This window comes from Mesoplodon bidens (assembly GCF_964165515.1).
Source record: "Mesoplodon bidens genome assembly, chromosome: 15".
NCBI classification, from domain to species: domain Eukaryota; kingdom Metazoa; phylum Chordata; class Mammalia; order Artiodactyla; family Ziphiidae; genus Mesoplodon; species Mesoplodon bidens.
Window position 1 is genome coordinate 24,784,785 of NC_138171.1, and position 26,638 is coordinate 24,811,422.

Here is a 26,638-nt window from a genome sequence, read left to right on the forward strand (position 1 = left end):
TTTACATAAATTTCTTTACATAATTAGAAGGCATTAACATTTTTTTTTACTGTGGTTAAATATACATTAACATAAAAATTTCCCATTTTAAGTGTACAATTCAATGGCATTAAGTACATTCACACTGTTGTGTAACCATCACCACTATTTACAGAACTTTTTTATTATATCAAACAAAAACTCATTTCATTAAACTTATCTCCTTGCTTCTGCCTCCCTTCTCCCCAGTCCCTGGTAACCTTTATTCTACTTTCTGTCTATAAATTTGTTTATTCTAGATACCTCATATAAGTGGAATCATACAATATTTGTCCTTTTGTGCCTGGCTGATATCACTTAGTATAATATCCTTAAGGTTCATCCATGTTGTAGCCTATGTCAGAATTCCCTTTCTTCTTAAGGTTGGACAATATTCCACTGTATGTATGTATATATATATATATATATATATATATATATATATACACATATATATATATATACCACATTTGGTTTATCTAATCATCTTTTGATAGACATTTTAGGTTGCTTCCACCTTTTGGCTAATGTGAATAATGCTGATATGAACATAGTTATACAAGTATCTGTTTGAGTCCCTGCTTTCAATTCTTTTGCGTATACCTAGGAGTATAATTGCTAGACCATATTAATTCTATGTTTAACGTTTTGAGGAACCACCAAACTGTTTTCCACAGTGGTGTACCATTTTATATTGCCAGCAGCAATGCAGGAGAGTTCCAATTTCTCCACATCCGTACCAAGGATGATTATTTCTTTTTTTTTTTTATAAAAGCCACGTTTTAATGGGTATATGTCTCACTGTGGTTTTGATTTCCACTTCTCTAATGATTAGTGATGCTGAGCAACTTTTCATGTGCTTATAGCAGAAATTTTGTGAAGAGACACCATTATGATTCCAAACCAAGGCTCTCGCTTAAGTTACACCTTCTAAACATTAAATAATTCTTAATGAGATATGAATGATGAAAACCATACTTCAGACAGTTCTACAAAATTCCAAAAGCATTTAGATCAAATGCAGGGGAATATTATTATCTGGGGTTGTCTTATACTCTGGGCAAAGGTGCAAGGTGTGTGTTGCTTACTTGGCAATAGTCAAAGAATGCTATTATAATCGGTATTCATTTATTGTAATGCATAGAATGGAATGAGGATCCTTAACATACTGGTACACTTTTTCTGTGACTCATTTCCATATGTGGTAAGCAATATCTACAAAAATTACGGTATGTCTTCCAAAAGAAAGAAAATGAGACAAACCTGCCAAAACCACATGATTTGTTTGCTTGTCCTAGTGTAATGACGGTAGATGGCATGTCTTTGCCAGTCATTCAAATCAATCTCTTGCATTCCACATAAAAGAACCTTTAGGGATGAAAAAGACAAATGGTTTCTTTAGGTAACTGTACAACCTATATAAAAATGCTAGACATAGTTAAGACTAATATTAAACAACTTTCAAAAATTTAATCAGGAGGTTTTGGCTTATAAACTGTGTATCAAGAATTTTATCTATATTACTTGTAAAAGTTGAGTTTCCATGATTGGTGTCATATATACACATATTCAGGTATACTAAGTCACTCACTGGACAGAGGTTCTAATACTTTTCTTTTTTTGGTAACACTTTATATATTTGGATAAATTATGGACTTCTTTTAACCACTGGGGATGCTTCAGAAACATACTGCCAGAATAAAAAATACTATTGCCATTGGAAAGATGGTAAAGTGAGTTGAAAACAGACACCTGAAGGCATTATTTACCAGCATGCTGCAGAGGAAAGAACAACTCATTACCTCTAATTCCTTTGCATCAAAGTACTGCAGATACTGCTGGGGAAGAATTTCATTAAAGCCCTCAAAGAAAGCTTGTGTCTGTTCTTCAACACCGCGAGACAACCTCCATTCAGCTACCATTCTGGTAAATAAATATAAAAAAAAAACTATGAGGAAGTTTAGATTTTACCTTTAAATTCTGAGTATAAAAATAATTTTTAAAAACTTTATTATTATGAAAAGTGTCAAATATATATATAAGTAAAATAAATGAACCCTATGTACAGATCTCTCAGCTTCAATACCAATCTTATTTCATTATGCCCCTATCCATACCCTAGATAGCATATAATTTCATTTTAAACAAACATTTCAGTATATATTTCTATAAGATGAGGTCTCTTTTAATTTTATTTTAATTTGCATAATTTATTATGCAAAATCTCTGTAACTCAAGGTTAGTTCATCATTAACTAAGGTCTTAACCTAAAATATGCACAGTGCTATGTGCAATGCTACGCTCAATGCTATGCTCAATGCTGGGGGAGATTCAGGGGTATAAGCTATTCCTTTCTTGAAGCAGCTTAAAGTTTTTTTCGTTTTTTTTTTTTTTTCCGGTACACGGGCCTCTCACTGTTGTGGCCTCACTTGTTGCGGAGCACAGGCTCCGGACACACAGGCTCAGCAGCCAGGCTCACGGGCCCAGCTGCTCTGTGGTATGTGGGATCTTCCCGGACCGGGGAACGAACCCGTGTCCCCTGCATCGGCAGGCGGACTCTCAACCACTGCGCCACCAGGGAAGCCTTTGGTTTTTTTTTTTTTTTTTTCCCACATCTTTATTGGAGAATAATTGCTTTACAATGTTGTGTTAGTTTCTGCTGTACAACTAAGTGAATCAGCTATATGTATGCATATATCCCCATACCCCCTACCTTTAAAGCCTCCCTCCCACCCTCCACCCTCCCTATCCCACCCCTCTAGGTCATCACAAAGCATCTAGCTGATCTCCCTGTGCTACGCAGCAGCTTCCCACTAGCCATCCATTTTAAGTTTGGTAGTGTATATATGTCACTGCTACTCTCTCACTTTGTCCCAGCTTCCCCTTCCCCCACTGTGTCCTCAGGTCCATTCTCTATGTCTGCGTCTTTATTTTTTTATTTATGTTTTTTAAAAACATAACTACAATTCTATCATCACACCAAAAAAGTGAACAATAATTCCTTTATGTCAAATATTCAGTGCTCAACTTCTACTGACTGACTCAAATTTTTGGACATATTGATTGAATCATATTAGATTTTCTTCTGATCTTCATCTACATAGATACATTAACAGAGTTAAAATCACATCAAATACAAACTTGCTGTTTTATTACAGAATATTTATTTTAACAATTTTAACAAGCAAACAAACATGTATTTTAGGCATTTGATTACTTCATGACAATTTCAGACAACCAAAGTCCTAAAGTTTATTAAAACTCTGAAAGTTTGGAAAACGGCAGTGTAGGTTGTATTGGACTTATCTTCCGGGTGATTATAATTATAAACACTGGGCAAATTACAGAAAACAAATGTCTGAAGGCATCAGAGAGAAACCAAAGGCAGGCAGAAGCTGGTGGGGACAAGATTCTTGGAGGAAGCTGGCACACTGGAGCAGAGCCGCATTTACCAGGCTCTTCCTTTGAGGGCACTTCCCAGCTTACAAAGAGCACAGGGAAACGAAACTCAAACTTAAAAGCAACAGTATTACTGCGTTGAGGAGACATGAGGTTGGGAGCTTAAAACTGCCAAAGCAGCTACAGAAAAATCCCTGGAAGAAAGAAGACAAAGAAAAGGAGCTCCCAAATCTGCACAGAAACACACATCAACTCCTTAGCTCACTCCTAAGTACACATGTCTAGGATGATGAAACTCCAAGGAACCCTGTGCAATGAACAACTGGAAAGCCAAAGACCCAACCAGAAATTTCAGCAGCCACCTAGGGCTGTAGAGACAGAATTAAAGCTTAATTCTCACAAGGTAATGGTAAAACACCTTGGGCTTTCCATTGTAAGGACTACGAACCATGTTCTAGGAATAAACATTATGTTTTAGGATTAAAAGCAAAATGGAAGTAGACTAGCTCTAGCAAGCTTCTGCACAATCAATGTGATCTGTCCTTAATTTAACTGCCTGTCAAAACAAAACTCAATATTTTTCAAAGGGGAGGAAAAAAAAAAGAACTCAGAGTCTCTACCATGTATCATCCACAATAAAAAATGACTACATAGGCAAAGAAGCAGGAAAATGTGACCCATAAGAGAAAAAAGTCCATAGAATAGGGCTTCCCTGGTGGCGCAGTGGTTGAGAGTCCACCTGCTGATGCAGGGGACACGGGTTTGTGCCCCAGTCCGGGAAGATCCCACATGCCGCAGAGTGGCTGGGCCCGTGAGCCATGGCCACTGGGCCTGCGCGTCTGGAGCCTGTGCTCCGCAATGGGAGAGGCCACAACAGTGAGAGGTCCACGTACCGCAAAAAAAAAAAAAAAAAGTCCATAGAATAAGGCCAACTGATAGCCCAATGCTGAAGTTAGTAAATACTTTCTAAAAGCTATTAAAAATGTATTAACTAATTTATAGGACAAGATGGACAAAATATATGAAGAGATGAAGATTCTCAACACAGAAACTCTTGAAAGAAGCAAATGGAAATTGAAGAATATCTGAGGGCTTCCCTGGTGGTGCAGTGGTTGAGAGTCCGCCTGCCGATGCAGGGGACATGGGTTCGTGCCCCGGTCTGGAAAGATCCCACATGCTGCGGAGCGGCTGGGCCTGTGAGCCATGGCCGCTAAGCCTGCGCGTCTGGAGCCTGTGCTCCACAACGGGAGAGGCCACAACAGTGAGAGGCCTGCGTACCACAAAAAAAAAAGAAAAGAAAAAAAAAAAGAATATCTGAAATGAAAATTTAATTGGATGAACTTAAAGGCAGTGAATTCAAACGCAGATCAATCAAAATGGCCCAAACTGAAGCATAGAGAAAATGAAAAAAATATAAACAGCATCTGGGATGATATCAAAGGTTAAATATACATGTATCCGAAGTCTCTGAAGTATAGAAGAGGGAACGAAGCAAAAGGAACATCTACAGAGAAAAAGCACAAAAATATTCCCTAACTGCTGAAATGGCATCAATCAGGAGAACATAAAAGCGCATATATACAAGGCAAAATGCTAAAAAAACCTTTAGAAAATCTTTGAAAAGCCACAGAAAAAAACATACATTTCATCCAGAAAACAACAGAAACAGTGGCTCACATCATCAAAAATAGAAGACAATAACAGAATTACATTATTGAAAGAAAGTGTTAAAAAAAAAGAGAAAAAAAAAAACTATAAACCTAGAATTCTAAATCTAGTGAACATATCCTTCAAAACTGAAGATGACATACAGATGTTTTTGGATAAAAGCTGAGAGAATCTATTGCCAGCAGGCACACACTAATAGAAATGGTGAAGGAAGTTTTTAAGGCTGAGAAATGATCCCAGATGGAAAAAATGCATCTGCAGAAAGAAATGAAGAGAACCAGAAATCGTAATGTGAGTAAATATTAAAGACTATTATTCCCTAGTTTCTTTTAAAATCTATTGATTGCTTAAAGCAAGAATATATTATTATGGGGTCATAAACATAAGAAATAAAATGATAACAACAGCACAAATGGCTGAAATGAGATAAACAGAATTATACTATTATGAGCCTCTTATAATGTACAAGTAGCATATTAATTATAAATTATGATGTTACATATAATATTAATGTATTAGTATAATATTAATTAAAGGTGATAAGTTAAGGATGAATATATTCATTAGAGCAGTCACTAAAAATTAAAGAGGTATAGCTAAGAGAAAACCAAAGATATATAAAAAGAAAAACTAGAAATTATTAATACAAAAGAGGGCAGGAAAGGAGGAACAAAAGAAATTGGGAAATAGAAGAAACAAATAGCAAGGTGGCAGGCTTAAGTCCAATCATATCAGTAATAACATTAAATTTAAATGTACCAATTGCAGCTAAAAGTAACGATTATCAGAATGGATAAAAGTAGTAAGACCTAAGAATATGCTGCTTTTAAGAAACATACTTTAAACAGAAAGACAAAGGATTGAAAATAAAGGATGGAGGAAAATATACCATGCAAATATTAATCATAAGAAATGTGGAGAGGATATGTTAATATTTTAAAAGTAGAAAAGCAGGCAAGAGATCCAGAAACTGGAACTCAAGAATCAGCAGCTATGTGAAATCTCACCCCCATCTGACTGAACTGGTGTTGAGAATATGTCAGTGAACTAATAACTCTTGAGACTAAAAGTATGAACTAATGCAAAGCATAAGAGACCACACTAAGAAAACCATCTTTTTACTTAAAAATTTTACCCGATCTTCAAATATTCCCCACAAAAATATCTGCATATAAATTTGAGATTCTTTTCAATGCCATGATGTTACATGGCATAGTAGTTACAGAATTGGTATTTAAAAAAGTGATCCAGCACTGCTTCTAGCCTTAAAACTCCCACTTCTGGAGAAAAACTGAAAGTTCTATATGACCAAAATTCTTTTCTATTACTTTATAAATCTTCCTATTTCTGGTTAAATTGAAATATATCAGAAAGGGGGGGATTAAACTCATTAGCATCCACTAGACTAATTCTTTGTAAGGTTTACAGTTTGAATTAACCTGCAGGATAGTCCCTCCACCTTGCTGCCTCCACAAGAATCTGTTTTAACTGTTCTCTTAAGGGTGATCGTAACTTATGAGCCACAACATCTGCTCAAGATTCTTCATTTTCCTTGGCTTCTGAAATGCAGGAGATGGCAGATGGGGTACCAATTCTGCCTGACAGCATCACGTACCATGGCAACTCTTCTCTATTTACGCTTTGTGACTTGTGCTTTCCAGCCTCTGTATCTCTGCATATAACTTTTGCTCTTATTTCTACATAACTGAATCCTTCCCAACCATCAAGGCTCAAATTAAATACCATCAGATTCTTGCTCCATGATTATAGCTAGATGAAAGGATGTCTCCCATAGCACTTTTCTTGTTCCTCTCTCCATGTACTTACAAGGTAGGACGTGGTGTATTGCATCCTTAATAATACATGAGCAGTTCTCATAATAATTAGTATAAAGGCAAATATTATTTTTTGACATACTGTCCACTAGTATTACTAAGCAATGATCAGCGTACTATACAGTCCAACAGAAAGGCTAAAAACTATGTCAAAAGGAGCATTCTCTCTTACCTGATATATTCCTCTTTATTTTCTTCTGTTACAAGAATATTGCCACCATTGGGTTTCAAATCATGACTCTTGATTTCACCTAAAATTTCTTTATCGACGGAAAAATACATTTCCAAACCACATTCCTCAATATTGTTTTCTCTGCCCAAATGAAAGTAAAATCGTTACACTAATTCAGTCATGTAAGAGTTTTTTTTTTTTTAACTAAAGGACTATGTTCTTAAATAACTATTGTTAAACTGTAACATCGGAATTAACAACAAAACTGGAACATTATGCTCTAAAATCACATTTTTGCCTAAGATATTTCTATAAAATTTATCATATTGAATAATGAGACAGGTTTAATGTAAACCATTTAAATTCAGTAAACCAATTACATGCTTACAGTCTGAATACATTACCAACACAACAATGATAAATTAAAAGGAAACAAACTTACTTAACCCAGATGAGAGAATTGTAAAATTCTGGATCAATAGATTCTAAATCCTTGAGTCCAACTGGTTTGTTCAAGATACGCTTATAGAATGGCAAAGAAAAACCTGTGTCTATGAATTTCCCATGGAACAGAGCCTATGCAAGAAGAAAACAATACCATTTAAGATATTTTGTATCTTATAAGATATAAAAGATTTTATATCTTATATCTCACTGTATTTCAGAATGTTTTTGTTTTTTGAATGAAGAACTCATCTAACAAACAAAACAAACTCCCCTGTCATATGATCTATTATGGAATATTTCTGGGAAAAGGGCAGATATAACAAGCCCAATCTTAGACATATCTTAATGATGAGAAAATTTCAAATGAGAAAGTTAAAGAAACAATGCTTTAGTATTGCTGAATTAGCAAAGTAAACACAATTCTCCACTTGCACTTACCATAGCAATAAACCTGCCAATAAAACGAAAATATTTCAGGTGATCTGGATTGATGTAAGAAGCGGGGTTTATCTGCAAGCAGTAATTATCCTTCCCTGCATATTCAAACAGGCAATACATTGGGTTCAACACCTCATGTGACAAAAGAAAGAACCATTCTCTGAAATCAAAAGAAAATTTAGGATGAAAAATCTTGTAAGTAACCATACCAATAAATCAAAGAGCAGTGCTATAAAGTTCTCAGGAATCTATACTCCTCTGATGGTGATATTTCTCTAGTCTCATATTGATTTTCACTGCTTCTGTACAAACTGACATCTATTGTACAGAGATATTTACACACTGCGTACTTCAAAGAATCTAAGACATCATTGACTTTAAAGACAACATTATTTGATGAACCACTAAAAAATTTTTTCCAATTGTAATACACATCTCAGTTTCAGAGATGTTAAAATATGAAAAATTTAGTCTTAGAATCAGTGAAATACTATACATAGGCAAGTTTAAAATTCACTGTTGAACCATGTGGTTAGAACAGCTGAAACAAGTCTAACATTCCATCCATTACAAAGCCCCTCAGTGATGCTCATTAAGTTCCACTGCTCTCTAAATCTTAGATAAATACGAAAAACCTTCCAATTTCACAGAGGCAATAAAGCACTTAATTCAAGCTACTCATTCATTAAGAAAATACTGAGAAGCTCTAATTCAAATGCTGTGGAAATACCAACCAACACTAACGTAAGATTATAGTTATTAACTATGTAACATGGGTGAAGGTCTGGCAGAACAGTAGGCAGAGTGAATCTGGGTCAATATATGTGGTATCAGCTCGTGCCTGAGATTTCCTTTCTTGTTGGTTTATGGCCTCTGGTAGTAATCCTGCTTGTATTTTAATACTGCTAGTTAATTTTCTAGTTAAGAATGAATGATTGCCCTCCTGAATTATCTTTACCTAATACAAAATAAAATGTTTCTATTCATATTTGTTATTTACCTGTGATTACTTCATACGTTTGAAATGTGAGCTTTGAAACAAAACCTAAGTAAAAATCCCTCAAATGTAGCCACCAGTTAGTGACCCCACAAAGACTCAGGGTCTGAACCAGGATATTAATAAACAGTATTTCTACTCTTCACAATAATCCCAGAGAAGTAGATATGATCATTCTTATTTTAGAGATGAAGATATTTGCCCCAAGCTATACTACTGAGTGCAGAAAAAGGATTTAAATCCAGTCCTGACTACGAAGTCCTTGGCTTTCCATACTGCCACCACTATGCAAATTTTTAACCTGGTATGATATACTGTTATGGAATAAGCAAAGCAATTTTCTGCTTGAGTCTATCTTCTAGGGGTTTGATTAGAAGCTCCAATATTAAGAAAGAAGAATTTATAATTTCAACTCCTATTTTATACAGCTTTCTATATTTTCAAAACATATATTAATCTCAGTTGGGAACTGAATGACTATTATCTCTATCAGGAATCTGTGATGGGGAAAGTGACCTGAACACTATAGGGCCTTGTATGTTCTGTGGAACAGATATGAGGTGGTGGACTGAACACTGGCTTCTTGTTTGATGATGTAAAGCTTGCAACCAGGCTCTACAACTTAGTTATGTGTCTTTGGTGAGTCCCTAAACCTCATTATTACCTGCAAAATTCTCTCACAGAGTTATCCTGAGGATTAAAGGAGTGGTGTGGGTGAAATCAACTAGCAGTACCTTAGAAAGTGCTGAATTAATGTTTCTTGAAATTTTATAACTGCAACGTTAATAAAGGTACAAAAATTTGCTATATTTCATTTTCCTGAAACAGAAAATTGAGAAAATAATACTTGCAAGCAAAGTGTAATGATACCTTTGGAGGAAAGGAACTAAGTTCTGAGTATTCATATTATCACTACCTTGCTACACCTCCATAATCTAAACCTTCTTCTCCTGGAAAAATCACCCACAAACGTCTTCGCAGATCTTGGGGACTGAAGCTCATTATCTACCAAAAAAAAAAAAAAAAAGAGGAAGTAAAAGAATCGGTAAAAGTAGAAACACCTTATACCACTTACTTCCAGGTTAGAAATCTGCATTATAAGTAACTTAAATTCCCCATGACATAGAATGGTGTCTGTGGTTTGGTCAACACCACACATAGAAAATACATTAAAATTTCATAATGTTTTATAAATTATACATATCTATATTTCTGTATATTTTATACATATATAATTTTCTTTTAAATGATCCTACTACTGACAAAGTTCCTTCTCTCATTTGCTTAGAGCAGAGTAACTGTGACCATGAGCAGAGCCTAGGTCCTTTTTAGTTTGGGTAGGTTTGGGTTTGTTATATAGCCAAAAGGTACACATAATAACTAACTGGCTAACTTGGAAATGAAAAACAGAGGCTGCAGATAAAATATAGTTAATTTGAAAACTCATTCTCAGTGGAAACCTGGAAAAACTACTCAAATTTTGTATTCTACTACAGTGGCTAATAAGATCATCTTCATATTTGAAGGACAGTACCATTACTGAGTTACAATGAAGAGGTCATTTGGGTTCTTGCTTTTTAAAAGTATTTAATTACTTGCCCAAAATTGGGCCTGTAGAAGATTACAAACATTAATTACTCTTAGGAAAAAAAATGACAGGGCCTGGAGAGAATAAAGTCCATACAATGATTCTATTTCATGAAAGGATAAGAATGAACAATCACATTTAAATATCCAGAGAGGCTCAGTAAGTGACCTGCTTATGCTAGGGCTCTTTCAGTTCCCACACTTTCATGAATTCATATCCCACTCAAACAAGAAAATGCCAGATGTAACAAAAAAATCAGTACTTATGACAAGTATTCTACAACACTATAGGCTAGAAATATAGCAACTCAAATGAGAAATGTTATAAGTTAAAATTATCCTTTTTGTTCATTTCTTGTTCCTTCTGGCTATTCCTTGTCCCTGTGGCTGCTCCCCAAACCGCAAGGCTGTCCCTGATCTCGCGTGCTGTCCCCCCGGAAAAAAAAACCTTGAAATAATACCTTTTACCAAATGCCTAATATGAAGGAAAAAAAAAAAAGTTTCTCCTGCAATTTCCCCCATAAGCAGTTGTGCTGTGTCAAGAAAAACACTTACTACCCCGAACAACTTTATCCAAATGCTATGAAGAAAATCTGATGCTAATTTTGCTATACGTCACTCTTCCAAAGCAATCAAGTTTTTCTCTTTTTATTTCACATTTATTGGATGGATGTAGAGTTTAGGGTGACAATTTTTAAAAACCGTTTTAGCACCATCTGGTCTGTCATTCTGCGAAAGTCTCTAGGTATCAACAGCTAAAGGGACATTTACTCATGTTCGCATCTTTTCAGCACTGCTATCGGCAAGTTATGCTCCAAGAAACTGGCCCACCAGAGACTGACTACTCAGTGACTGCATAGTGAAATAGGTAATCACGGGGTAGAGAATGGCCTTGGAGCCTTGCTTACATCAGATCAAGAGAATGACTCATAATTCTCTAAGTGGCCTTAGTCAAGCTCTGCTCCTAAAAAAATATCTGCTCCTACTTAGCAGGATGCCAACTGGCATTTCCCTTCAATGTTAATAACTGAAGTCCCATTAGTAAAGAATATATATAATTGTTTCTGAAAGTAAGTAGACAGGTATTGTCAACTATCTCAGACAATCTCTTTTCCCTTTGCATTCGGTTTAACACTTCTCAAAGCTGTAGCTACCAAAATTATCATAAGGGTTTGATAATAAAGAATCACAACCACATCTGGCCATAAAACAAGGACGCACTGGATGTTTGCATATTAAGACATTTTTTTCCACTGGTCATTTTAATATATCAAAATCACTTAATACTTAGCTGTAGTTGGTTGGTAAACAAAGTTGTAAAATAAAGGTAAGTAGTAAATTAACTCAGGTTCTGAGGACAGCTAAAACATTTGTTGACTACTCCTGAAAACATTATTTTTAGATATTGTCATCAATGACCAATTACATTTTTTACTACATAAAAAATTCTTTAAATTATAGGAGTAAATATGATTATAAAAATGCAAGCAGTACAGAAGTATAAAAACAAAGTCTTGGGCTTCCCTCGTGGCGCAGTGGTTGAGAGTCCGCCTGCCGATGCAGGGGACGTGGGTTCGTGCCCCGGTCTGGGAAGATCCCACGTGGCACGGAGCAGCTGGGCCCGAGAACCATGGCCACTGAGCCTGCGCATCCGGAGCCTGTGCTCTGCAGCAGGAGGGGCCACAACAGTGAGAGGCCCGCGTGTCGCAAAAAAAAAACCCAAAAAACAAAACAAAGTCTTCTCCTCTCTTTTTCTATCTGTATCCAGTATGTTCATATAGTACTTCCAGACTTTTGTCTACCAAAAGCCTATTTTTTTACTTAAATATCTATTTCAAATCAAACACTGAGCTTAGAAATGGAAACCTGAAACTAATACTAAGTTACTCTGACATTTCAAAAGCACAGAACATACACATACACAAAACACACACACAAAGCTATCTGCATTTTCCTAAATTTTAAGTACTAAGGTAGCTGGCAATGAGATTAGACCTAAACAATTCAAGGGCTCCATCTCAAAAAGTTCCAAAGTGTTTGAACTGCTAGCGCCAAAAGGTTTTGGGCTGGAAGCCAGGGGGCAAACCATTAAGTGGATGAAACAGTACCTGCTGAAAGGAATCCTCAAACAATGTTTTTCTTGTCACCGTAATCTTTATGTGCTGTGGCATGGCCAGTTGCTGAAATATAAGAATGTCTTAAGTCAACTCTCACCATTAAAATGGCCTATCAAAAAACCAAAAGGGTAAAATTTCACTTACTTTTTTGCTTACAGTAACAAGTAGACTATGAATATGAACTTTTATTTAATAATGTTTAACCATGCATTTGTGAGTATTCATGCTAATTACAGATCATCTGATACATAAGAAACAGAAGAAAGCAAGATGTCGTATGCACAGTGATTACTTAATGAGTCAAACAAATCTTTAAATTTTCAAAAAGCTAATTCAAATTCTTTTTGCTTGCACAGGCCCAGTACAAGAGTTTGAAGTTTAAATATATTCATCATAGTAACACTTTGACTAGTCCATTAATTTTATTTAGACCCCATAAAGAAATCATTAATTCAGTAAACATTTATAATACATCAGAAATAACTGATCACGTCTGTTATTAAACATACTCTGAATATAACCATATATATGTACTAATGTATCTATCAAAGTGATACATATGTACGGATCTATCAACGTCATTTATATCAATCAAATGCTAGATATGAAAGGAGCTGGTTATAATTTACACATCAGAAATATTTTAACTCATTTGTTTGAAGATTTCTCCAATCTAAAAATAATGAGTACTGGAATGAGTAGCAATGTTTCCTTATTCAAATGGTTTCAAATTTATTCTTCTGGACAAGAGAAACCATAAATTATCTAAGGGATAAATCTATTTCTTTGACCTAAAAATAGGAGAAAAATTTCAATGCTTCCATTTTACCTCTTTTTCTACAGGTTAATTATTTTCACAATCACTGACTGTGTAAGCAACATAATAAAAGGAGTACAGAAATACAGTCCCAATACTAACCTGACACCAGAACCGGAAATACTGAACCTTTGCCTTGAAGTCCCGTACATAGGCTATCTGGGGTCCATTGTCTCTGAGGAAGAATGTTAATATGACATATATAGCTTCTTGTAAGATAAAATATCGAAGGAAAACACAATACCACACTCCCTAAGAACTCAGTAGTCAAATACAAAAATGCCCTAGTACAGCATACTCCTAACACCACTTTAAAAAAAAAAATTCCCATGACTATTTTTAAGTAAGAAACAGAAATAAACTTTGATCTTTTTAAAGCCCTTGTTGTGAGATTCTCTCTTACATACAGCCAAATATAACAGGACTAGGTAAAGGAGGTTCTGTCTGAGAATGGTGTCTATTCTTGAATCCATTCTCTCCTTTGTCCTTAACAGAATCTTGAGATTTACTTGGGCAGACTACATTTCCCAGTTTTTCTCTTTTTTTCTCTCAAGTTTACTAGGGGTTACCACTATTATTAAATTTTTGAAGACCCAACTTGTAGCTTTGATTTTTCTGTTCTTTCATTTCCATTTCACTGGCTTCTGCTTTTACGCTTATTTTGTATTTAATTAACTTTTCTATTTCTAGCTTCTTAAGGTGGAAGCAGGGATCAATGATTTTACACCCTATTTTCTAATCTAGTCCTTTAAAGCAATTAAGTCTTCCTCCAAGACTACTTTTGTTAAATCCCACAAATTGTGATATTTTGCTTTTATTATCATAAAGTAAAAATAATTTCCTTATTTCTAGTGAGGCACTTCTTTGAGCCATGGATTATTCAGTATTGTGCTACTTAAGTCTCACTGGACTATTTTTTAATGATGGAGAGAAATATACTTCTGTTTCATACAAGCCTCTATTGTTTTGGGGTTTTCTGCTATATGTGCCCAAACTTAATTGTAATGATACAACAGTATCTGTTTGTAATTTATTACATATCTAATTTCATTAATACCTAATTGGCCTGAATTCCTAGTTTCTGTTTGAAACATGAAAGTTTAATTTTATATTTTCTGCATATTAAAAAAAGTAACGATGGGCTTCCCTGGTGGCGCAGTGGTTGAGAGTCCGCCTGCCGATGCAGGGGACACGGGTTCGTGCCCTGGTCTGGGAAGATCCCACATGCCGTGGAGCGGCTAGGCCCGTGAGCCATGGCCGCTGAGCCTGCGCATCCGGAGCCTGTGCTCCGCAACGGGAGAGGCCACAACAGTGAGAGGCCCGCATACCGCAAAAAAAAAAAAAAAGTAACGAGAGTCAGCAATGTCCTGAAATTAAAGCCAGACAAAGGTGCTACATGAAAACAAAACTGCATTGTACAAATGAAACAATATTGTATGTCGAGTACAACTTAATTAAAATAAAAAAATTAAAAAGTATGTTTATAATGTGCTTAACAAAATTAAAAAGAGAAAAACTACAGACCAATCTGTCTTATGAACATAGATGCAAGAATCCTAAAAAAAATACTAGTAAATTGAATTCAGGAGTATATTAAAAGGATTAACATTTTAATCCTTTTGACCAAGTGGAATTTATCTCTGGAATGCAAGGATGATTTAACATATGAAAAGTCAATGTAATACACCACACATTAATAAGGGGAAAAAAACCACACGATCATCTCAAATGATGCAAAAAAGCATTCAACAAAATTCAATATCCTTTTATGATAAAAAACATTCAACCAACTAGAAGGAAACCAACTCAACATAATAAAAGCTATACATGAAAATCCCACAGCTCACATCACATTCAATGGTGGAAGAATGAAAGCTTTCCCTCTAAGATCTGGAACAAGGCAAGGTTGCCTGCTTTTATCACTTCTTTTCAACACAGTATGGGAAGTTCTAGCCAGAGCAATTAGGCAAGAAAAAGAAAAGGCATCCAAATTGGAAAGGAAGAAGAAAACATTTCTGTTTGAAGATGATATGATCTTAAATATAAAAAACCCTAAAGACTCCAGACGAAAAAACCTGTTAGAACTAGTAAGTAAATTCAACAAAGTAGAACACAAAGCACACAAAAATCCTATACACTAACAATCAACAATCTGAAAAGGAAATTTTACAAAACAATTCCATTTACAAATAGCATCAAAAACAATAAAACACTTAGGAATCAATTTAACCAACGGGGTAAAAGACTTGCACAATGAAAACTATAGAACATTGTTGGAAGAAAATAAAGAAGACAAATAAATGTAAAGACAGCTTATGTTCATGGATTAGAAGACTTAATATTGTTAAGGTGTCAACACTAACCAAAGAAAACTTCAATGCAATCCTTATCAAAATCCCAATGTCTTTGTTGTTTTTTTTTTTTTTGCAGAAATAGAAAAACCCATTCTAAAGTTCAATGGAATCTCAAAAGGACCCTGAAAAGCCAAAACAATCTCAAAAAAGAACAAAGTTGGAGGACTCACATTTCCTGATTTCAAAATTTAGTAAAAGCTACAGCAGTCAAAACAGTGTGGTGCTGGAATAAACACAGACATACAGAAAAACAGAACAGAAAGGCCAGGAATCAACCTTCACATATATGGTCAAATAGTTTTTGACAAGGGTGCCAAGACCACTAAACAAATGGTGCTGGCAAAACTGGATATCCACTTGCAAAAGAATGAAGTTGAACCCTTACTAAAACCATTTACAAAAATTAACTGAAAATGAATCCAAGGTCTAAATGTAAGAGCTAAAGCTATGAAATGCTTAGGAAATACACAGAATGGGAGAAAATATTTGCAAATGACATATCTGATAGGGATTAATATCCAGAATATACAGAGAACTTCTAAAGCTCAACAAAAAACAACCTGATTCAAAAATGGGCAAAGGGGCTTCCCTGGTGGCGCAGTGGTTTAGAGTCCGCCTGCTGATGCAGGGGACATGGGTTCGTGCCCCGGTCCGGGAAGATCCCACATGCCGCGGAGCGGCTGGGCGCGTGAGCCATGGCTGCTGAGCCTGCGCGTCCGGAGCTGTGCTCCGCAATGGGAGAGGCCACAACAGTGAGAGGCCCGTGTACCGCAAAAAAAAAAAAAAAAAAAAGGGCAAAGGATTGTAATAGACATTTGTTCTAAGATATAAAAAATGGTCAATAAGCACATGAAAAGATGCTTAACATCATGAATCATTAGAGAAATACAAACCACAATGAGATACCATTTCATACTAATTAGGATGGCATCACACACACACACACACACACACACACAGAGTAACAACTGTTGGTATGGATGTGGAAAAACTGGAACCCATGTGCTCTATCAGTGAGAACGTAAAGTGGTACATTCACTGTGGAAAACAGTATGGCAACATCTCAAAAAAACCCACAGAATTATCATTTGATTCAACAATTCTAATTCTGAATATATACACAAAAGAACTGAAAGCAAGAACTTGAACAGATATTTGTACCCTCATGTTCACAGCATCATTCACAATAGCTGAAAGGTGGCAACAACTCAAATGTCCATGAACCACACGTATACACAAAATATGGTAATACATAAAATGCAGTATTACTCAGTCTTAAAAAGAAATGAGGGCTTCCCTGGTGGCGCAGTGGTTGAGAGTCCGCCTGCCGATGCAGGGGACATGGGTTTGTGCCCCGGTCCGGGAAGATCCCACATGCCGCAGAGCGGCTAGGCCCGTGAGCCATGGCCGCTGAGCCTGCGCGTCTGGAGCCTGTGCACCGCAATGGGAGAGGCCACGACAGTGAGAGGCCCGCGTACCACAAAAAAAAAAAAAAAAAGTTTGTGGGGATGGGGATGGATCGTGGTGATGGCTGCACAGCAATAAGTGTACTTAACACCACTAAGATATACACCTAAAATGGTCAACTTTGTTATGTCTATTTGACCATAATTTAAAAAAAAAACCCTAAACAAAACATATTAAGCAAATCAACAAAACACAGTTACTTTTCAAAAACGGAAAAGGAAAAGTAATGGGAGTTTTCAAGTTAAAAGGTGATAGAAATGAAAGAAAGTAGGTATCAGAAATCAGGGATTAATTGGTGAGCAGTACTGTACTGCTAATTTCTAAACATTCTCATTTAATGCTGTGAATAGATGGTAACAAATGTGGAAAGTCTCTAGGAGAATATATTCAAGAAGCTAATGGAAATAAACATTTAGTGATCAGAGACCTACAGGCAAGCCACCTCAAGAAATAGTAAGAATTGCACTCTTTGGTAATTGAGATCTTTATATCAAAATCTTAGGAATCAGTTTTACTTTTAATCAAAACATTTAGAAAACTTACAAGGCAGATTTTCCAGTGCGGGGATCTATATAGGTGGTTGTTCTTCTATTGTGGTCCACAAAATATGGAATTCCATCTACTGTGAACCTCATTTCCCAGCCTTCAGGTAAGGGCTTTTCATTTAATTGACTATATAAAACACAGAAACATATATAAACAAATAAAAAATGTTAAAGAATTCCTTGTTTGCCAAGTACAGAAACTAAAAATACCCATACAGGCGGTAGAAATCTTCTAGAAAACCATTTAGTCCAGTATTTTCCGGCTGTTTACTAAAATCCTTCAAGCATGTTAAACATGTCAACAGGTCCATCAACCACCAGTCTTCTTCCATCTACTTTGCCTGTATTCCCTACCTGCCTAAACATCTCATAGTAAGCAAGTTCTCCCAATTCTGCCTTAGAAGTCTTCATGTTCATCACTGTTTTCAATCACCAGCACCAACCATCCTTACTCTGGCTTTATTCATCTCTCTTTTAAACTTTCATAACAGCAGTCTAACTGGTTTTGCTGCCTCTAGTCTCACTCTGGTCCTATACTCATATTTCACATTGCTGACAGAGTACTAAAACGGAGATCTGAACAAATTCGTTCTCTTCTAAAAGTGATCTCACTATTCACCACTAACCAATTATAAGACCTAAAGTCCTCCATTTGGCCCTCACTGTCTCGATACTCTACCCTCTATGTTTCCTTTCAGTTTTACGTCTGCACTCTACCTCCAACTCCTTTCCATGAACCCCTGTGTAGTGTACGCCTACTCACCATTTCCCTAAACAAGACACGGTCTGTCAAACCTCCAAGTGAAGCCTTTCGCCTTGTCCAGAATCTCTATTATTCCTGTTAAGGCAACTCAAATATTCTTAATGGAGTATTCCTACCCACTTCCTTAATACCTATCTTTAGGTATTATTTTATTATTTGCTTAATCTCTCTAAACTTCAGTGTTCCAAGTTTCATCCATATTTTCCAGTTCATTTTTCTCTATTCTACAGTTTCATTTTTCTCATCTGGTGGGTTTGGTGAGAAGGCAGGCAAAGCAATGGAAATGTTCAAGTTCACATCAGAAAGGAAGAAAAGGAAGGGTTAGAGGCATTTAATCTCACTGTTTTAGAGAGCCACTACTGCTGACAGGAGTGTCACTTTCCTCAAGTGTACTTCAGAAGAACAAAAGGCTTAGAACCATTGCCTAGAACAGTACTTTGTGAACTATGTCAAAAAGCTAAGAACATTTAACTATATTTACAGAACTAAATACAAATGTCAGACAAAACAGACTACTAAAAATTTAAGAAGATAACACTTCTCATTTGTTGTAATCATATTTGCAAGATGGGCTCAGTAACAAGTTGTTTTCTTGAAAACAAATTGGATAGAACTGGGTCATTTGTATTATTTATAAAAATATGATTCGGACTTTAGGTCTGAAACTTTAAAGGTCCAAGGGGGAACAAAAAATGGTAGCAAATTACAGAAAGGTGACATGGTCTATTCTATCCTTAGTGATAGAATTTTAAAGAGAAATCAGAAATGTTACCTATAAAATTCTTAATTATTCCTTTTTAAGAAATTGAAAATATTTAAGTTAAATACCATAACTCCATAAAATGTTGTGATTTGCTGGCACCCAGAAATAGATTTTAAATTTAAAGCACACCTTTAAAATAGAGGTTCTTAAAACCCTGACCTATGGTAGATGAGAAGATTTAATCATGCCCAAACAGAGGTCAGACCTCTGCCCTCAGCTACTGGGAGATGATCTCTAGGCCTCTGGAATGTCCTGCCTGTCAAGTGTATCTTTGTTTGCTTAGGGGCTTCGAACACCAGACCGTCAATCCTGTGATTTATGAGGGAGGCTTTGGAATATGCCATATCAGCTCTAACCTCTGGAGTAACTAGACACTATAGGTATTAGCCCAAACTGTGGGGAAGAGCTGGAAACTAAAGGTTAGCTATGCAGGCAGTACATGATGGAGCCCCAGTAAAAACTCTGGATACTAGAGACTAGGGTGAGATTCCCTGGTTGGCAATACTCAACACATACTGTTCCACATCAATTCTGGGCATTTGGAACCCTCTAAGATTCTGCCCTATACATCTCTTCCTTCTGTTGGTTCTAGTTTGTATCCTTTCCCTGTAATAAAGGACGCTGTGAGTATAAGAGGTTTCAGAGAGTTCTAGTCTCTCTAGTGAGTTATTGAACCTGAAAGTGGTTGGGTAGACACCTTAAATTTGTAGTCAGTCAGTCTGAAGTGAGGTAGTCTTGGAGACCTCCCAGCTTGTGCCTGATGTCTTAAGTGAGGACAATTTTGTGGGGACTGTGCCTTCTGACTATATAGCTTACCAAATTCCCTGCAGAATGGAACCCTTTGGAAATCTGATAAACACATAGCATTACATACTGCTATGGGCTGAACTGTGTCAACCCACAAATTCTTCTGCTGAAATCCTAACCCTCAGTACCTCAGAATGCAACCTTATTTGGAAACAGGGTTATTAAAGATGTAATTAGATGAGATCATGCTGGAATAAGGTGGGCCATTAATCCAGTATGATCAATGTCCTTATTAAAGGGGGAAATTTGGACCTTGAGACATGCATACAGGAAGAATGCCACTGGAGGTACGCTGCACAAGCCAAGGAACTATCAAAGATAGAAGAGAGACCTGGAACACATCCTTTCCTAGTGCCTTCAGAGGGAGCATAGTTCTGCTGACACCTTGACCTTGAACTTCTATCTAGCTTCCTAAAATATGTATAAGACAAGTTTCTGTTGTTTAAGTCACTCAGTTTGTGGTACTTTGTTAAAGCAGCTCTAGCAAACTAATACATACACTATCACATAATGTTATAAAGAAAAACAATTACATATACATAATAAATATTAAAAAGCCAAACTTATAATAAATAATGTATCTCTTTAGTGGCTTATTAACTAGCAAGTTCTTATAATGATGTGTGTAAACAATATATTGAGATATCTGCAACAACTGCAGAAAGATATTAAAAACCTGTGATTTCTACTGGTGGCAAAGTCCTAGGCATTGTTAGTTCTAATATTATGGTTGTGGCCTCAATCATAATGGAAAGAACACTCAGTTTCAGGTAAAGGTTACTGAAAATGAATATGTATTTTTCCCCTCTAAGTCATATACTCCCTGAATTCCAGAGATGTCAGGTTGCAAAACCCCACTTCAAAATTAGTAATCTGGTCTTAGTAACAAACAGGTATTTTTGGGGGGAACACACACACACACACACACGTATTTGTATATACCAGCGAGGTTTTTTTCCCCCCTGTACTCTCAAGAAACCCACATTCATTATATGGAAGTAATAGTGTAATTTTTTCTCTTTCTTAAGTATATGGGTAATTAAGGCCTTTGGGGAAAGAATATGTAGGTTTGATCTTTTTCATAACTGAGTTGGAAATAGGGTACAATCTTTAAGAAGTTATCTATACACTAATAACTGCAAGTTCTTACCCTTGATTTCTGGGGTCTTCCCATTGTGTAATACGAGTATTGTGGTTGACAAAATATACTCTACCATTGCTGTCCGTTCTCTTCTCTTTAAAACAAACGAAAAAAGGCAAAGCATTAGAGTTGGCATAGTCTCCTTCTTCAAATTAAAATAAGATGAGCTGATTTTGCCCCTTTCTCGCTGCTCTGTTGATTTTGTAGTTTTAAAATCACAACTTTAAAGATTTAATTTATTCTCTCACTATTAAATCCACATACTTACTCAAGTTATAAAATATCATTTTATCCTAGAACAGGGGTCCCCAACCCCTGGGTCCTCGGCCTGTTAGGAAGAGGTGAGCAGAGGGTGAGCAAGCGAAGCTTCATCTGCTGCTCCCCATTGCTTGCTGGCTCGAATGACCGCATGAACCATTCCCCCCCACCACCCATGCCCCCACCTTGGAAAAACTGTCTTCCACAAAACCGGTCCCTGGTGCTGTCCTAGAAACTAAATAGACATAATTCACAATGTACTGCCCATAGGACCGTTCTGTTCAATCCAACCAGCAGCAAGAATAATTAACTGTTTTAACTCTGCATATATGACCTCATTTTAACCTTAAAAGTCCCACAGAGTAGGAAGTTTTCGTTTATCTTGAAGATATGGTAACTCAGACAGGCTTAGTGATCTGCCCCAAATTTCAGAATTAAGTAGCAGCTAGAGGGTGGAAACTGACATCTGAATTCAGAGATTTTTTTCATATCACACCATCTCATTTCTTAAAATACAATGGGGGGATATAACTTAATTGTTTCTTTGCTATATGCTAGGCATTATTCAACTAGAAAAGACACTGTTTCAAAATATATCCTGTTTCTTAATACAACCAGTTTCCAAATCCTAAATATCTATAGTAACTTTTTACACAAGGGTTGGGCAGAAGGGCTCAGCTCTTTAAGTTACTGTATCTGAAGCAGCTGCTTGTTTACCCACCTGCCTCTTGCTTTAGAATTCTCCTTGTTTTCTTATACCCATTCTACACAATTTGCCCCACTTCTCTGAGATTTCTCATTAAGGTTTACAAGTTGTGTGGATATTATTTTCTCTTTTAATAACCAAATAGTTTTGAAATGTTAGTATTAATACTAGTTCTGTTGTCTTGAACTATTGACTTCTCTGCTCCATTACAAATTAATTCTTCAAAAGAATGGTCTCTTCCGGTGTCTGAATCTTTTAAATTTGGCAAAGATGTCTAAAAATGAAAACTGAAGTATTCAATAGTATGAAATGGATTCCCACATTTTACAAAGCATGGTTATCTTAAAATTAGCAATTTTCAAAAAAAAAATTTAAGCTTAACTCCATGGTGATAAAGCCAGTTTTTATTTCCTATGGTTTGAAAGTTCATATGTTTTTCAAACAACATTTATTTAGATCCTTTGGATCTTTCTTTAAGCAAGATATTGCAGATGAGTGTTAGGCCAAATTATATAGCCTCATAAAGTTACTGTTTGGTAACTTTTAACTTATCTCCAGGACTGACTCCATGATCGCAAGTAGCAGTGATGATACTGGGGCAGGGGGTAGGGGTTGGGGTGGAGGTGGCACAGAAGGGATATATTGGCATCATGAATCTGCTCCTGACATCTCAGGTAGTTTCTATACCAGCTGAGCTAAAATGGAAATAGAACTTCCAGAGTGTATAATATACAGAAAATGGACTCTGCATCTTCTGACACATCCTGAATAATAAAAATGGCTTTGCCGGTCATGGAACCTTGAGTGTGGAAACATGTAACCAACTTTAAGAGCTGTCTCTGAGGCAAAAAGAAGCACCCACAGTGCTACACAGTTGTAGCTACATAATAACAAAATAAGTTAATGTTCTTGGCAGTCAAATTTAAATTTTTAAATACACTTACAGAATTAATAAATTTCTTGTGTGCAAGTAATTTTTAACTAACTTTTATAATCTAAAATTAATATCCTAAGTGCATAGTTGAGTGTATATTCACCTTTTAACTGCCACGTAAGTTCAGATTTCAGGGCCAGATATTCTCTCTTCAAAAAGCTAACATGAACAGAGTCACTGCCTGGGTTCTCCAATGGTTCTGAAGTCTGAGCACCCTGCCAACCACATCAGAGCTGGTGAGTTACTGACCTCAGCTAAGGACACCCTCTCCTTACCCATGGTCAGTGTTTACTGAATGGTGGCATGAAGCTAGGGATGGCATGGAGATATTCCTTTTTCTTTCTTTTCAGATGAACAGATTTAAGGCTTTGGTGTAGTTTTGCCTTATTCCTGAACTTTTTGTGTGTGCTTTGGTTTTATCATTTTAAATGTCTTTTTTTTTAAAAAAATATTTATTTATTTAGACTGCACTGGGTCTTAGTTGTGGCACACAGGATCTTCACTGCAGCGTGCAGGCTCTTTAGTTGTGGCATGCGGACTTCTTAGTTACGGCATGCAAAGTCTCAGCTGCGGCATGCATGTGGGATCTAGTTTCCTGACCAGGGATCGAACCCGGGCCCCCTACACTGGGAGCACAGAGTCTTACCCACTAGACCACCAAGAAGTCCCTCATTTTTAACTGTCTTAACCAAGCAGATTTTTTCAGTGAAAAACATCTGTTTGACATTTTAAATATTTAGTTTGTGCACTTAGATTATAGCTCACACACTTTGTAGTTGTGATTTTACTAGGTAGCCTTTCTAAATAAAAGCTTAAAAACATTTTTAAAACAAAAACAAAAAACCAACAAAACAACAAAAAAGCTAACATGAGGTAAGATAAAGTTAATAGAAAACTTATTTCTATGTTTGTTCTAAGTATATAGTACTGATAAAAGCATTTCTTGGAAGAGGCTGTGAAAACCAAAATTTCAAAGGTGATGCACTTGCAAACTGAAGGCTCACCGGCTTAGTGAGAAGTACTGTGACTACAGAGCTGATTTCTTACTTCGTTCAAAAAACCACATGATAAACAATTTCTAAATAACTGAACACCAAGCCTGAACGCACATCAAACCACTTCCTGACTTGATGAATAAAGCACTGAAAAACAGAAGCTTCCTGTTGTTCTATCTATTTTTTCATAGCAACTCTGAAAATGAGAAAATAGCTTTATACTTGATGGGTAAACCCGCTATACAAAGCCCTATTAGACTATATCGTTGAACCAAAAGTATTCTTTGTTCTCCAGCCTCTATAGTTTGCAGGTGTTAAAAATTCTTCACTGTCAGCTTGTAAGGTAGTAATGTCTAGTCCTAGCATACAGAAGTCTGAAAGGGTGAAGAAGCTGGATTTAAAAATACACGGTGTCAAAAAAATAATGCTAACAATTTTAGAACATCAACACAGGCTGTAAACTGGGATTTTATTTCCTGGATCAATGCTGAGGGTCTATTGGGTGGTTCTCATTTGTGATAGTACCAGTGTTGTCACTGGCTCAACAAATAATGCATATGCCCCAAAGGCAGAGAATCATAAAGCAGTGATCAGTCTGAATAATAGAATGATCGTGAACTCATTTAAAAAGGGGGAGGGGTTGCACTTCAACTTCAGGAGTGTGAAACCTAAAAATAAGCAGAATGTAAAATAACCAAGGCAAAATTCTGATAACATACATAAGCTGGAATTGGGTCTCTTGAGGCAGTATTTTATGGAGGTGTTGTTGGCTAAAGTAAAAATGAGAAATACTGATGTTGAAGATAATAATAAATACAGAAGACAAGGACCAGATTTGCAGGAAAAGCTTTAGAAATAAAGGCAACATAGCCTGCAATTCATGCTTCTATGAGCGAGAAACAATTTTTCTTAACAGCTGCCATGGAGAAGGAGCAAAATAGTTTGTGTTTCTAACAAAAGCCAATCAGGTCATGGTTTTTCTGCACTAAAATTAAGAGGATGAATACATGACCTACAGGTATATCGTTTCCCCTCTGTAACACAAACATAAAACAACTCTAGAAATAAAGCTGAGAAGACCATCCAGGTCTGGGAATGCAACCAAGCAGGTCTAGTTCAATATGCCTCAAAAGAACAACATCCCTTCTTCTGAAGTACTTCATACCAATAATAAACTGTCCATTACAAGGCTCCCACAGATCCAAAAGACTCCTTACTAAACTACCAGACACTGGTAAAGACAGAAATTCACAACTTTCATATGCCTTCCCTTTGCTACAAGCTAGTGACAATAATAGTTATAACTATGAACTATTATATTTTTTTACTTCTTTGACTCCTAGGAATGCTAGGGATAAATATCTTTAAGGGCAATGGGGTAACTGAAAAGCAGGCTTACACAGCCAGTATCATTTATTGCCCAGATTCATGCGACCTTGACATCAATTTTTCCCCTCCATTCCTAAATAAAGTAATGCTAGAGCAATCTATCTTAGAAACTGATGTTTCCCAACAAGACTAGAAATATCACTTTCTGAAATATCTGCAGCTCTTGAAGATAAAACTTCAACTGGTTCCATAAATGGCTTTACTTTGCTGTTTTGCACTTTCTATATTCTCTTTCTCTTCCGTGCAAAACTGTTTCTATATTGCCGTGTTTACTCTGGAAACTTGCTACAGCTCTATGACTTATATAATGGATATAAAATAATCTGGTAGGGCAGGCTCATCTTAAAGTCTATAGAAAGTTTTAATAACTAAGATACTTGATAACAGAGCATGCTCATGCAGGACACAAAGTCACCACCCCAATATGTTCCCCCTTCCACTGTTCTTTCAGATAACATCAACTCAATCAACCTCTGAACTATGTTTTCGAAGCACCAATACAATCAAAATAATCTTTAAAGCTTTTTATTTTGAAATAAGTATTACAGCATACTGCAAAAATTGTTCAAAGAATCTCATATATCCCCTTCAACCAGTTTCCTCCAATGGTGACATTTTATGTAGCTATAGCACAATATCAAAATCAGAAAATTGACATTGGTACATTACTGTTGACTACAAACTTTATTCAATTTTCACTAATTTTTAAAGTTTGAATTCATTTTTGTAAATATATAGTTCTATGCACTTTTATTCCATGTACAGATCTGTGTAATCACAACCATGGTCAAGATATAGAACTGTTCCACCACTACATACGAACCACTTACGTTACCTCCTATATTTGTAACCACCTACCAGTGGCTCTGTCTCCTGGCAACTACTAATCTATTTCTCATCTCTATAGTTTTGTCATTTCAAGAATGTTATATACATTGAATAACACAGTATACAATATTTTGAAATGGATTTTTTTCACTAAGCATAATGCCCCTTGAGGTCCATCCAGATTTTCATGTGT

At 36.1% G+C, this 26,638-nt stretch overlaps 2 protein-coding genes across 3 annotated transcripts in view; one reads left to right on the plus strand and one right to left on the minus strand.

Moving 5' to 3' along the window:
• Positions 1-26,638, plus strand: part of PIGU (phosphatidylinositol glycan anchor biosynthesis class U) — a 577,582-nt gene that overhangs the window by 157,740 nt on the left and 393,204 nt on the right. The gene's annotated exons all lie outside the window — the stretch shown is intronic.
• Positions 1-26,638, minus strand: part of ITCH (itchy E3 ubiquitin protein ligase) — a 125,185-nt gene that overhangs the window by 10,603 nt on the left and 87,944 nt on the right. For both annotated transcript variants that reach the window (XM_081256794.1, XM_081256795.1), the window contains 10 exons: positions 21,345-21,429; positions 17,860-17,988; positions 13,598-13,670; positions 12,670-12,741; positions 9,891-9,979; positions 7,978-8,137; positions 7,535-7,668; positions 7,093-7,233; positions 1,821-1,941; positions 1,282-1,386 (listed from right to left, as the gene is read on the minus strand). In XM_081256794.1, the coding sequence (XP_081112920.1) occupies positions 1,282-1,386; positions 1,821-1,941; positions 7,093-7,233; positions 7,535-7,668; positions 7,978-8,137; positions 9,891-9,979; positions 12,670-12,741; positions 13,598-13,670; positions 17,860-17,988; positions 21,345-21,429 (1,109 nt within the window). The remainder of the gene's footprint in view (positions 1-1,281; positions 1,387-1,820; positions 1,942-7,092; positions 7,234-7,534; positions 7,669-7,977; positions 8,138-9,890; positions 9,980-12,669; positions 12,742-13,597; positions 13,671-17,859; positions 17,989-21,344; positions 21,430-26,638) is intronic.